The sequence below is a fragment of the Rhineura floridana genome, chromosome 2 (genome assembly GCF_030035675.1).
Source record: "Rhineura floridana isolate rRhiFlo1 chromosome 2, rRhiFlo1.hap2, whole genome shotgun sequence".
Classification (NCBI taxonomy): Eukaryota; Metazoa; Chordata; class Lepidosauria; order Squamata; family Rhineuridae; genus Rhineura; species Rhineura floridana.
In genome coordinates, this window is record NC_084481.1 from 164,077,706 (window position 1) to 164,090,250 (window position 12,545).

Below are 12,545 nucleotides of genomic sequence, written 5' to 3' on the forward strand. Positions count from 1 at the left end.
ATTAAGTCCAGGGTTGCCATCCCTCTGGTCATGACCAACTGGTCTAGGGCATAGTCATTTAGAATATCTAGAAATTTTGCTTCTTTGTCATGACTGGAACACATATGCGTCCAGTCTATGCCCGGGTAGTTGAAGTCACCCATTACTACCACATTTCCTAGTTTGGATGCTTCCTCAATTTCATATCTCATCTCTAGGTCTCCCTGAGCATTTTGATCAGGGGGATGATAGATCGTTCCCAGTATTAAATCCCTCCTGAGGCATGGTATCACCACCCACAATGATTCTGTGGAGGAATCCGCCTCTTTTGGGGTTTTGAGCTTGCAGGATTCAATGCCTTCTTTCACGTATAGAGCGACTCCGCCACCAATACGTCCTTCCGTGTCCTTCCGATATAGTTTATATCCAGAGATAACCGTATCCCACTGGTTTTCTCCATTCCACCAGGTCTCCATTATGCTCACTATATAAATGCTCTCCTCTAAGACCAAGCACTCCAGTTCTCCCATCTTGGTTCAGAGGCTCCTAGCATTAGCGTACAGGCACTTGTAAGCAGTGTCTCTCTTCAAGTGTCTTTGGCACTTGTGGTTTGGCCTGTGGTAATTTTGCTCTTCTGAATTTATATGCTGTGCCCCTGCTGTCACAATGCCTACTTCTAGGCCTACCCCTTTTAAAATTTCATCATTTCTTTGGTTTTTATCCCAGGGGGGAGGTTTATTCCGAACCGGACCCTCCTCAGCTCCTGTCGGGTTTCCCCCCTCAGTCAGTTTAAAAGCTGCTCTGCCACCTTTTTAATTTTAAGTGCCAGCAGTCTGGTTCCATTCTGGTTCAAGTGGAGCCCGTCCCTTTTGTACAGGCCCAGCTTGTCCCAAAATGTTCCCCAGTGCCTAACAAATCCAAACCCCTCCTCCCGACACCATCATCCACGCATTGAGACTGCAAAGCTGGGCCTGTCTGGCTGGTCCTGCGCGTGGAACCGGTAGCATTTCAGAGAAAGCCACCTTGGAGGTCCTGGCTTTCAGCATCCTACCTAGCAACCTAAATTTTGCTTCCAGGACCTCATAGCTGCATTTCCCCATGTCATTGGTGCCAACGTGCACCACGACCACTGACTCCTCCCCAGCACTGTCTACCAAACTATCTAAACGATGGGCGATATCTGCAACCTTCGCACCAGGCAGGCAAATCACCTTGCGGTCTGCACGCCCATCACACACCCCACTGTCTATGTTCCTGATGATCAAATCGCCCACTACAAGGATCCCTCCACCCCCCAAGGAAATGGGTCCCTTCTAAGGGATCGTTTCCCTCTTCCTCAGCTGGATGCTCTCCTTCCCCGAGACCATAGTTCTCCATGATAGCAGGAGAGCTATCATTCTTGGAGTGAGACACAGCTATAGTGTCACTGAAGGCCTCATCCACACACCTCTCTGCCTCTCTCAGCATTTCCAAGTCAGCCACCTTGGCCTGAAGGAAATGAAGTTGCTCCCAGAGAGCCAGGAGCTCATTGCACCGAGAGCACACCCACGACTTCTGTCCAACCAGCAGATAGTCGTACATGCTTGCAGGCAGTGCAGAACACTGGAAAGCCCCCACACCCCTGCTGGCTTCTTACCTGCATAGTTTTGTTTAAGGTTTATTAAGTTAATGGGTTGGAAACTGCAGTTTAGTTGAGGTCAGGGAACAGACAGGCAGAGTGGGGGGTCCTGGCCTCCCTGCCCTGCTGCCGAACTCGCTCTGCTGCTTATCTCGCCTTGACGCTTTGTCAGCTGGGGCCTTGACACTTTGTCAGCTGGGGGCTCCCTCTAGCTCATGGAGCAGGCTCCCTCACTAGGGTGCTCTGAATTTATATGTGTGTCTGGTCCCTTTCAGCTACTGCTGCCAGCCAGTGATGTGTTTATTGAGGCTGATGGCTCAACTGTCAGCTGGGGCTTAACTCCTTAGGATTATCTCAGGCTTCCTTCCTTAGAGGGGGGGATGTTTAAGGACTTTGACTAGTGGTACTAAGAAAGGTTAACTAGCTTTTACTCTATTTTTATTTTATTTGCTGACAAAAACCACTTTTATCAGTGCAAGTTCCCCTGCAGTTTTCAGTGGTGCCTTGCACTCTGGCCTGGACAAACTAGACTAGCTTTTGGCTGCTTTTAACCTAAGCAGTGTCCTGTGTTTGTACATGGGGGGGGGCACACTCACTGCTGGCATGTACCCCCAGAGGGTTGACCAAGAGTGAATGCAGTCCTCTGGCCAGAAGAGGTTAGCTGTTCCTGTCCTACACTTAGGCTTTTATCCAGAAAAACAAAACTCACTCTTTGAAACATTGGTTCAGACAACATTGTAGCACATAAGACTTGCTTGAATTTCCTAGAGAAGTGAGCTTCTGATTTACAGGTTAATTTTCTTTATTTTTACACACAATCACATTTGTATCCCATCCTTCCAGTTTCTTCACACCACTCTAACTCTTACTATGACTTCCAAGAGAAGCTTAGTTGGGCCATCCTTCTTATTGTGCAGCACTTATAGCCAATCAACAATGAAGACTGAGAGATTTTGGAAATATAGGCTAAGGGAAAACCCTGCTCTTAGCATTGTGTACCATGCAGATGTAAGAGCCATTCCTACCACACAAGGCTTTTAGCAGATTTTCTCTATATGTAGGAGGAATTGGACCTTCTAGAGGATGGCTTTTTGTGCAGTAAAGGCACAAATGTTACTCATTTATTGTAGTGGATCCAAATATCTTTCTTAGGATGACAATTTCTGTTTCAGGGATATCATGTTCACCCAGCTCCCAAGCGCTAATATTTCATGATTAAGAAAATCAGTCTCCCCTCCTGTGCTGCTCCCAGCACCCAGCCAATACATGGCACAGCTAGGTGTGATGTGGTTGTGTGAGCGCTCAAGCACAGAAATGTTCAGTGACGCCTTTAAAAAGTAATAAGTAGCAAAGCTTACCCTCCCACGTTTACACACCAGACAGCAATGCCCTGCTATTTTGTGAATGTTGTGCTTTTTAAAATGTAATTAGTTCTTTGGAAGATAGGTGCTTTCCTTCTCCCGCTCTGGAGCATGTATCTCCCAAATATCAAACAGCAATAAAGCTATTTTTCCTTCACCTCAAGCATGCCTGATTGCTTTTTATTACTTGAGAGCAGGATATCAGGTTATTGGCACAGACATGGAGGAAATCTCAAAGAATAGTGCATTTTTGCAAAACAGGACAGGCATGTAGTCCTTTTCAGTACATGTTGTTTAATACAATTTGTCTGGTGTACACCCACATGTGTTCATCCACATTATAGTTGTGCATATAATACCTGTAAATGCAGAAGTATGTAAACATTTAACTGGTACATATTAACTGCAATTTTCCATGCACCTATTCTGAAAGACGTGCCATGGATACAAATGTTATATTGAAACTGGTTCTCACCTAAAAAGGAACATAATAAAACCATCTTTTTAATGGAACTGTAGATGTAATAAAGTGTTGTCGTGCATTCTTGACATATACTTCTGTAAGTCATCACACATTCTTCTTCTTTCAGTCTCCATTCCCTAGCACTCCTACCTCAAGGCGTGCCTTGCAGAGGACTCTGTCTGATGAGAGTATTTACAGTAGCCAAAGGGAACATTTCTTCCCCTCTCGAGCTTCTCTTCTGGACCAAGCCCTTCCCAACGATGTCCTTTTCACCAGCACATACCCTTCTCTTCCCAAGTCATTACCATTAAGAAGGCCATCGTACACATTAGGAATGAAATCTTTACATGGTGAGTAAGCTTTCAATTTCACTGTAGAGGAAGTGCCATATGTTGATCAGCTGGTAGCCTGTTCTGTCCAGAGAACTCAAAATAAAGCAAGCATATTCACACAACCACTCTTTTGTACTTACAGATGGCTTCAAAGTTCTGTTGGTCATACCATTTGTAACCTTGAAACTAATATACTGCAGTGTATTCTGCTTAGCGCTGCCCTTGATTGTTCAAAAGCTACAGCTGATACAGAATATAAGACCAGCTTTTTGAAGGGAGTAGTCATTTTGAGCCTATTACGCCAGCGCCTCCCGCATCTAATTGATTCTTTATTGGCTTGAAGGTGATGGATTTAACCTGTAAAGTACTATATGGTTTGTGTCTTATGCATTTTAGAAACTCTGCAGACCAAAGACAATCTTTAAAATCAGTGAGGTGTTCCGTTTTCACTGTACCACCTATATGCCAAGTCAGAGCAGCAGTGGCACAAAGAATGACGTTCTCAGTGGCTGACCTATAGTTGTGGAACTCCCTTCCTCTTGAAGATTTGTCAGAAGCCAAATTGTCTTGTGAAATTTTGTAAAAACCTTCTTGTTAGGGCTGCTGCTAATGTCCAGAGTTAAGCCAACGTGAATTATTATACTTTTATTATATAGTGTTCTGTATTTATTTGTTTTTAATTTTGGCATGATCCAGCCAAAGTAAGGCAATTTTAATTCCCATTGATTTATTTTTTCCCATTTGAAATCAATGAAAATTAAAAGTGATTAATTTTGTTGGATTGTAGCCCTTATTTTTAGCATATTATATCTTCGGAGGCTTAATTCATTGTTGCAGTTTTGGTTGGTAATTAGAAAAACTTTTAACTCAGTTTTTTTCTGAAACAGCCTTATTTCTTCAGAGCAAATTCTTGGCTCATGAATCAAATTGGCAATTGATATTTTTTCAGTTGTTAATAAAATAGTGCCTTACAACATGGGTCTCTGTGCTATGTGTAGGAAAACCTGGCATATAACTCACCTCTGCCTTGGAATCTGAGGGCAAGATTTAGAACTTTTTTCACCAAAACAATATGGATATGTGTTGATTTAATGCCACCATGGAATTAGAACCCCCTCCCTTCAACCTTTGTTTGCATCTGCTATCAATTGAAACCTTTGAAAAGAAGTTGAGTGCCTCTTCAGAGATGATGGCCCCTGGAACGGGCTCAGTCCCCTGTCACTGCATGTCTGTTTGAATGAAAAATCTATCTGACCTTGGAACCTAAACCCTTGTTTTTCAAAGGACTCTAGATCCCAGGATCAAATAAATGCAGTGAGTGGGTGAGGGAGGCACACAAGCTTAAAGACTTGCTCTCCGTCTTATCATGCATGATTTCCAGGAGGGTCATCTGGACAAGCCCAGAATATCGGAGGGGTGTGCTATTCCCAAATACCTCATGCCTAGTTACCTTCCTTTTCACTTTGAAGTCACCACCATTTGGCTCTGAAGCTGTGAAGGGTCAGGAAGAAAATTCTTTATTTGGAATTTCTCTCAGCTGAGGATGTGGGGGTGTTCTTTCCTGTTTTGTTTTGTTTTTTATTTGTGTGTGTGTGTTCTTTGTTGCCTCAGGAGAGTTCTCTGCCTCCGACAGCTCCCTCACAGATGTCCAGGAGCCGAGAAGGCAGCCCATGCCAGATCCAGGTCTCATGCCTCTGCCTGATTCTGCTTCTGACCTAGACTGGTCAAACTTGGTAGATGCTGCCAAAGCGTTTGAGGGTTGGTATCTGCAGTTTACTGCTTCCGAAGCTCTTACACCTGTCTCACAAAAGAGTTTTTCATCTGCCATTTCTTGCTTGGCTTTTCCAGCTCCGAAACCCAAGTTCCCTCTTCAGTTTGCAGTGGGATTCCTGATAGCCTTATGTAACTTGCACTGCTCAGATCCAGTTCTGATTCTTTTTACTTTTTTATGTTTTAGATTTTATTATTGTATCTGAAATGCAATACATCTTTACTGCTTTGCTGTGAATTAGTGTTTTCAATTCATCCTTATTCTGTTACAAATATTAAGGCTTGAATTTGCAGCCTTTTGCCATAGGGCCAAAAAACTTTTAAAAGCAATATGGACCTTTTTAGTGAAAATAACTAGCATTTTCAGCAGAAAGGGTTCCCTGAGCACCTTATACAAGATCAATTAAAACAAGATAGACACTACAAAGAGGCTTACAATCTAAAAGACATGACACGAAAAGAAAAAGGATTGGGGAGGGAAGAGAAAAACAAACTCAGACACCACTTGTTAAAGTTACATAGTAGCTCCTATAATGACCAGCTGAAATAGGAACATCCTAGGAGAGACGGAACCCACTGGTGCTGGTCTCTCAGCATAGCTGATGGAGCCCAGGGTGCCTCTGTTATACTACCTGTTTTTCCTGGAATGCCAATACCAGTTAAAATCCACACCTCATTTCAGGTCTTGTCACTAAATAGGATTCCAGTTTTTGGCTTTGCTACTGGACTTTTTTCCCTAGCCATTTTATTTGTCTTCCTGCTTTTTTTTTCCGCATGAAAGAAGGCGGCCTTCTGCTCCAAAAGAAAAATTAATTATTGAATGTGTTTCTGTGTCTTGTGTGTTTTCTCTCTGCAGTCCAACGAGCCTCATTTTTTGCCACTAGTGATGAAAACCACAGACCTGTCAGTGTTGCTTCCAACAATGATCAAGCTGAGGACCAGCTTCCTGCACAGATAAAGCCTTATACTGGGTATGTAATATGCTGAGCAATCATGTTTTTGAATGGCTAGGCAGAGGGGGGAACTTTTGTTATACAACAGAATCTGTGCATCATGGGAATTTAGGACACTCTTGCTAGTGGAAAACTGAAAAATATGAATTCAGCACAAAGAAGCTGATTTCTTAGCATGTTTCTTGAGGTTTATTCTAGGGAAAGGGTGAGAAACCTCTGGCCAACCAGATGTTTGACTCCAGTTTTCATCAGCCCCAGCCACCTTGGCCAGTGGCCAGGGAGAGTGGGAGTTGTAGTCCATCAACATCTGGAGGGCCATAAATTTCCTATCCCTGATAGAGGGGCTGGGTTTGTGACACTTCAAGGATCTGGTATTCAGCATTTCAAATAATTATTGTGCAGTTAATCGAGAAGACGATATGTGTATTCCAGAAGAACATTAATATACAGTACCTACAACAAGGGAGCACACATTGTTTTCAAACTGGATCCACCCTTGAGACATCTTTACATATGGTTTTAGCCCAGCCTTCCCAGATATTCGAAACATCTAAATTGCTGTCATCAAATGCCAAACCAACCAAAAACTTCATATAGCTATTCTGAAACATGTTGTTTAGGCATGCTGCAGACCTAACATATGGTTCTGTAATGGTTAGCAATAGCCCTGATTTGTTGCCTTAACCCTAGTTAAGGTACCAAACAGAGGGTAAAACATTGTTTAGCTTGCTGAGCTGAATTCTTCCTTCCGTACCAATGAAAACTGCTTGTCAGAGAGGTAGGAGACGTTACCTTGACCGTGTTCGTCCCCCCCCATGCAAATGTAACATAGCCATGCTTAACAATACAATAGGAGGTTCAGAATAGACAAAGGAAAGTACTGTTCTACACAATGCATCACTAGCTTGGCAGATTCACTGCTGCAGAATGTGGCAATGTCAGCTAGCTTAGATGGCTTTTACAACAGGAGAAATTCAGTGGATATTAGCTAACTGGAACCTTCATGGTCAGAGCCAGAATGCCTCTGCATAAGTGAAAAAATGAAGGGGATTTGGGAGTAGGGATATACCTATGAAAACCAGCTCCTGAAGACATACAACCAGGGAGGGCTATTGCCTTCGTATCCTTCTTGGAGGCTTCTGAGAGGCAACTGGTTGACCAAGATTGGGAATAGAATGCTGACTTCGACAGGCGTGTAATCTGTTTCAACAGTCTTGTGTTCTTATTGATTTGCAGCCAGTCCTTATCAAAGTTTAAATTTTCAAATGCAGTATTGGTCTGTGATTAAGGAAAACAAATAAATAGATATGAACCTGATGCCCTTCAGATGCTTTTGGACTACAGTTCCAATCATTAACCATGCTTGCTGGGGCTGATGTGAGTTGGAGTCCAAAACATCTGGAGGGCATCAGCTTCCCCATTCCTGGCACAAGGCCACAGAGAAATTAAACATGAAGAAAAGCCTGCCGCTCAGTGTCTTTCTCCTCCTTCCTGCAGTAAAGAGTCTCCTCCTCTTGCTTCTAAAGTGAGCCAGCTGGAAGGTATGCTGAGAATGTTGCAGGAAGATTTAAAGAAGGTAAATATTTCCACTAAAAGAACTTTTTCAACTATTTCTGTTTAAATATTAGTCCATGCTAATGTCACCCTGAGCCCTGATTTGTGATATTCCCATGCTGTATTTAAAAACTTGCTCCTGTGACACAGTTTTTTTAAAAGCCCTAAAAATAAAACATAGATGTGAGATGAAACCAGAAGATGTACTTTCTTACATTCAAACTAGGCACGATGAAGTGTTATGGATGTTTTTTGTTATTCATAGCTGCTGGGGTAGTGGTATTTTTTTCAGGCCTTTCCTCCCCCCCCCCCAGTCCAAGGCAGATTTTCCTCATAACAACTATTAGAAGACAAGTGCCTGTGGGAGTTTGTCTCCTGTGGTAAATAGCCACTACACCGGAGGGGTATGGTTTTCATTGAGATAATGGCAGGGGACTAAAGAGTTAAGCCCACACACTGTAGTCCCAATGAGAATGGCAGGGAGAGGGCTACTTATTGATAATAATAATATATTAATAATATGAAAACCGTATTCACTTCAAATGATGTGCTTAGTGTCATCCCTCATTTGGCCCTAAGCCTGAAAAACATACAAGTCCTACTGATGGGTACTGAAGAAGAGATCTTGCTTTCCATTGGCCAATGGTCTGTTTCCCATTTGGCAGTGAGAGAGAGGGCTTCTTCCATCAAGAGCACTACTCGATGTGATCCTTTATAGTTGATCAGTTGGTAATTTACTTCCTGCAAGAGGCTTCAGGTAGAAGCCCTGGGTTTATAGAGGAAATATCAGTAGAATTTATGTCACAAGTATCTAGGAAGAGAAACAGGGTCATCATAAATCCGAGAAAACTGGCATCTCCTTAGGCAGAGTTCAAATGTCACAACATGTCAAACACTTGTAAATTAGAGGGAGGGAAGCCAGGGCAGGTTGGAGAGAACATCTTTTTGATGAAGGTCTAACCTGGTGATAACTATAGGGTTTATGACATAAAATCCATCTGTGAGATCTTGTGTCTTTTCCTCATCCTCCCAAGGAAAAAGAAGACAAAGCCAATCTTCAGGCTGAAGTGCAGCATTTGCGGGAAGACAATTTACGATTACAAGAAGAATCCCAGAATGCCTCTGAGAAACTGAAGAAATTCACTGAATGGGTTTTCAACACAATTGATATGAGCTAAAAACAGCACACATGAAACAAACACATTGGCAAAAAAAAAATCACCTCTGTAATGGGACTTAGCTTTAATACTACCGTAATCATGATATTTGAAAGCCCAGTCAGAGCACTTTTACATCTTTCATACTCTGATGACCCTTTTTTTGCATCTCTGCAAGCACCCAGAACTATTGTAGATCAACAATCATTGTCTGCCTTTTGTAGGAAAAAAAAAGAGAAAAAAGCAACAAAAAAATAATTTTAAAGAAAATAAAAAATTAACTGCTAAAATGTGAATGTCTTTATTTTTTTGCACATTCTCCTTACCTGTTCTGTACAAAATGACTTGGAGGGTGGACCAGAATAACTGTCCATCTGCCTCTATTTATTTCTATTCACTCCTTTGTATCAGTTTCAGATTAATCTGCTTTTTTCTTGCTGCTCTGGCAACTAGTACAACTTCTAGAAAACTGGAAAGATGTTTATTTTGCTGCTTCCTTTCTATTGTTTCTGACGTATGCCACAAGCCAGAGGATGTGAGCTGTGTTTGGGGTGTCTCCTTTCCGATCTGCGCTTGATCATCTTTAGTGCTATCTCCACGAATCTTGTATAGAACCATTGCCCATTAGAGTGTGTGTGTGTACACATGTGTACAGTATAGCTAACAGAGACTTGACCCATGGCTGTGGCAAGTTATCTAGTTCCATTTTTACACATCTTTTTGAATTAGTGATGGTTATCACCTTTGTTATCCTATGGAAGTATAAGGGCTTCCAACTACCTGAGGGACAGATAGCACAAATTTGGTATTCTGAATAAATATCGTTCCTCAGACTGCTTGAGAGAAGAGAATACCCACACTGCTCTTGTAACAACTCTCCTGTGTCCCTGCCTAGGGATCTTTCACTCACCAATCCCTTTCTGATGGCATAATATATTTTACATTTCTTACATATGGATAGCCCAGTCCTGTTGAGTTGGAAATTGTGTAACTATGTCCAGTGCAGGTTCTAGGTTTTGGGTTGTCCTTGGGCTAGGCACCCTCACTGGGTCCACTGTCTATGGGTCCCCTGCTCCTATCCAAGGCACCACTGCCCTCTCACCCTCCCTCTGGGCCCAATCTGCACAACTGCCCAGAAGGAAGTAGAGGATGCTGCTCCACTTCTTTGTTCTTGTCATTGCTTGCATGCTTGGAGAGGGCAAGTGAACAGGCAGCAACAGCAAGGAGAAAAAGGGCCAAGAAGCTTCAGAAAATGCCAGTGGTCCCCCACTGGAATGGATTCTTGACAAATGCCCAACAGTGTCTACCTCCAGTGCCAGCCCCGACTACATCTGTCACAATATCCTAAGTATGATAAAGGAAATCAACCATTTAGCTCTTTCTCCCTGCCAAAAAACCCCCTCATTCAGCAGCTTGCTATCACCCAAGGCTGAGGTAGACTTGCATTGTCTTCCCTAGCTATTCAGGACTCTTGGGATGTTCAAAAAGAAGCCAGAGAGGTCCCTGCCCAATTCTTGTCCCACTATACTAGCATGACACTAGCACCATTATGCAGCGTCCCGGAACCTTGCCTTGGAATGGTCAACCAGATAACAGCCACTGCAGTTTCCATTAGTGGCCTTGTGACAGAAAATGTACTGCAGCTCATATTGTAAGACTGCACACATCGTAATGTGTGTCTGAATGCTATTGACCTCAGTGGAATTTAAACATTAATAGCTTGTATGTTGGGGCTTTAATAGGACATACCAGTGTTCTTGCCCATGTTTCTTCTCTTAGCACTCTTACATATCAAAAAGAAGTTAAAAGTAAAAATTGATGCAAAGCACACTTGCAACTTGTATACTCTGTTTGGCAGGCATCTGTCATAAGTCAGTTTTTAATAACTTTGTTGTTGTTGCCCCAAGTGAAAAGACAATTGGATGACTCATTTATTAAAATGATCAAAGTTGTCCATTTATTTTTAGAATCGGGGAAAGGAAGAAATCAGTATTCCTACTCTTGAATCTTTGACATGTGGATTTTCCAGTGAAACTGGCTAAATGTATGTGTCTGGGAGGCTAACTTGCCATCAAATGTCACGTCTGCAGGAATAAAGTCTTGGTGTTGGAAAAATTACTTGTGTGCACTGCAACCTGCCTAAGCATTGTTTCAAGTGGCATGTGGTAAACCTAGTTTGTGACCTTCTCTGCATGCAACCATGGTACTCTTTCCTACACACTGCCATATCTAACAGTAACAACTCATGTCTGTCCATTTCATCAACCCTCCTCTCCTTCCCTGCGCACCAGGCACCGTTCATCACTAGAAATGTCCTTAATCACTGCCATTGAGTCTTCCTAGCCTTCTTTGATATGCATTTTCATAATTCTTAATTAACCGTACAAACCCACATAGTTTGCTTTGACCTAAAGCTTCATTTGTGGTAAAAATCCCCTTGGGATGAATTATCTGATAGCATTTGGCCATGGAAGAGGATTGGTTTGATATTATTTCTGGAGTGCTTTTGCAGAAAGCTAGAATGTCTTAGGGTTTTTTTTTCTTCCATAACTTGTATGAAGGAGATCTATATAATGCCTGATGTAATTTGTAAATGGGAAATATTGCGAACAACTCTAAGCATCCTGACTTATTTTTTCTCTCTGTTTAGTTTGTTTTTTTATTATTATTTTAAACATTGGGACTTGGGGCAGACTATTTATTAGAGTTTTGCAACAGAGTTCTTGTATGAAGCCTGTAAAAGGCTACTTGTAAAAAAAAAAAATTCTGACAATAAAATTCATTTTAAAGGCTCTTCTAGAAATAATGTTCTGTTTGTTTTCATTCCTTGAGCTTTCCTTACATGATGATTCCTTACTGCATCACATGGATAAGAATCGATGAAGACAAGAATTAAAACCTTTTTAATGCATAATTCTTTTGTCCACACACCACATATCCTTTCTACTTTCCATTCCTGCATTTTAGCACATTCCTATTTTTTTATAATGGGGGGGAATCAATTTATTTTGGTTTTGCTTAAATTTCACCATAAATGTCAACGCTTACCAAATAGCATTAACAGGTGGCTGATATTGGTTGTTATTTATTAGTATTATTTATTAAATGTATATCTTGCCCTTCCAGAAAGAGTCCAGGGCAGCAAACAACAAGCAATAAAACAATAAAAAATCTTTAAAACAATTCCAATACAGAAGCAGACTGAAACATTTCTGCTTAAAAGGCTTGTTGGAAAAAGGTCTTCAATAAACCCCAAAAAGAAAACAAGAGATGGCATCTGTCTTAACGTTTAAGAGGAGCGAATTCCAAAGGGTCGGTGCCACAGCCCTAAATGCCCACTTCCTATGTTGTGCGGAAC

General features: G+C 41.9%; 1 protein-coding gene across 8 annotated transcripts in view; it reads left to right on the forward strand.

Moving 5' to 3' along the window:
• Positions 1 to 11,939, forward strand: part of SIPA1L1 (signal induced proliferation associated 1 like 1) — a 240,839-nt gene extending 228,900 nt beyond the window's left edge. For 7 of the 8 annotated variants that reach the window (XM_061611187.1, XM_061611186.1, XM_061611188.1 and 4 more), the window contains 5 exons: positions 3,549 to 3,771; positions 5,365 to 5,511; positions 6,380 to 6,494; positions 7,974 to 8,052; positions 9,065 to 11,938. In XM_061611187.1, the coding sequence (XP_061467171.1) occupies positions 3,549 to 3,771; positions 5,365 to 5,511; positions 6,380 to 6,494; positions 7,974 to 8,052; positions 9,065 to 9,208 (708 nt within the window). In that variant the 3' untranslated portion in view covers positions 9,209 to 11,938. Of the gene's footprint in view, positions 1 to 3,548; positions 3,772 to 5,364; positions 5,512 to 6,379; positions 6,495 to 7,973; positions 8,053 to 9,064 lie in introns of all 8 variants that reach the window. The other variant, XM_061611192.1, reaches the window with a different exon arrangement.
• Positions 11,940 to 12,545: the final 606 nt, after the last annotated feature.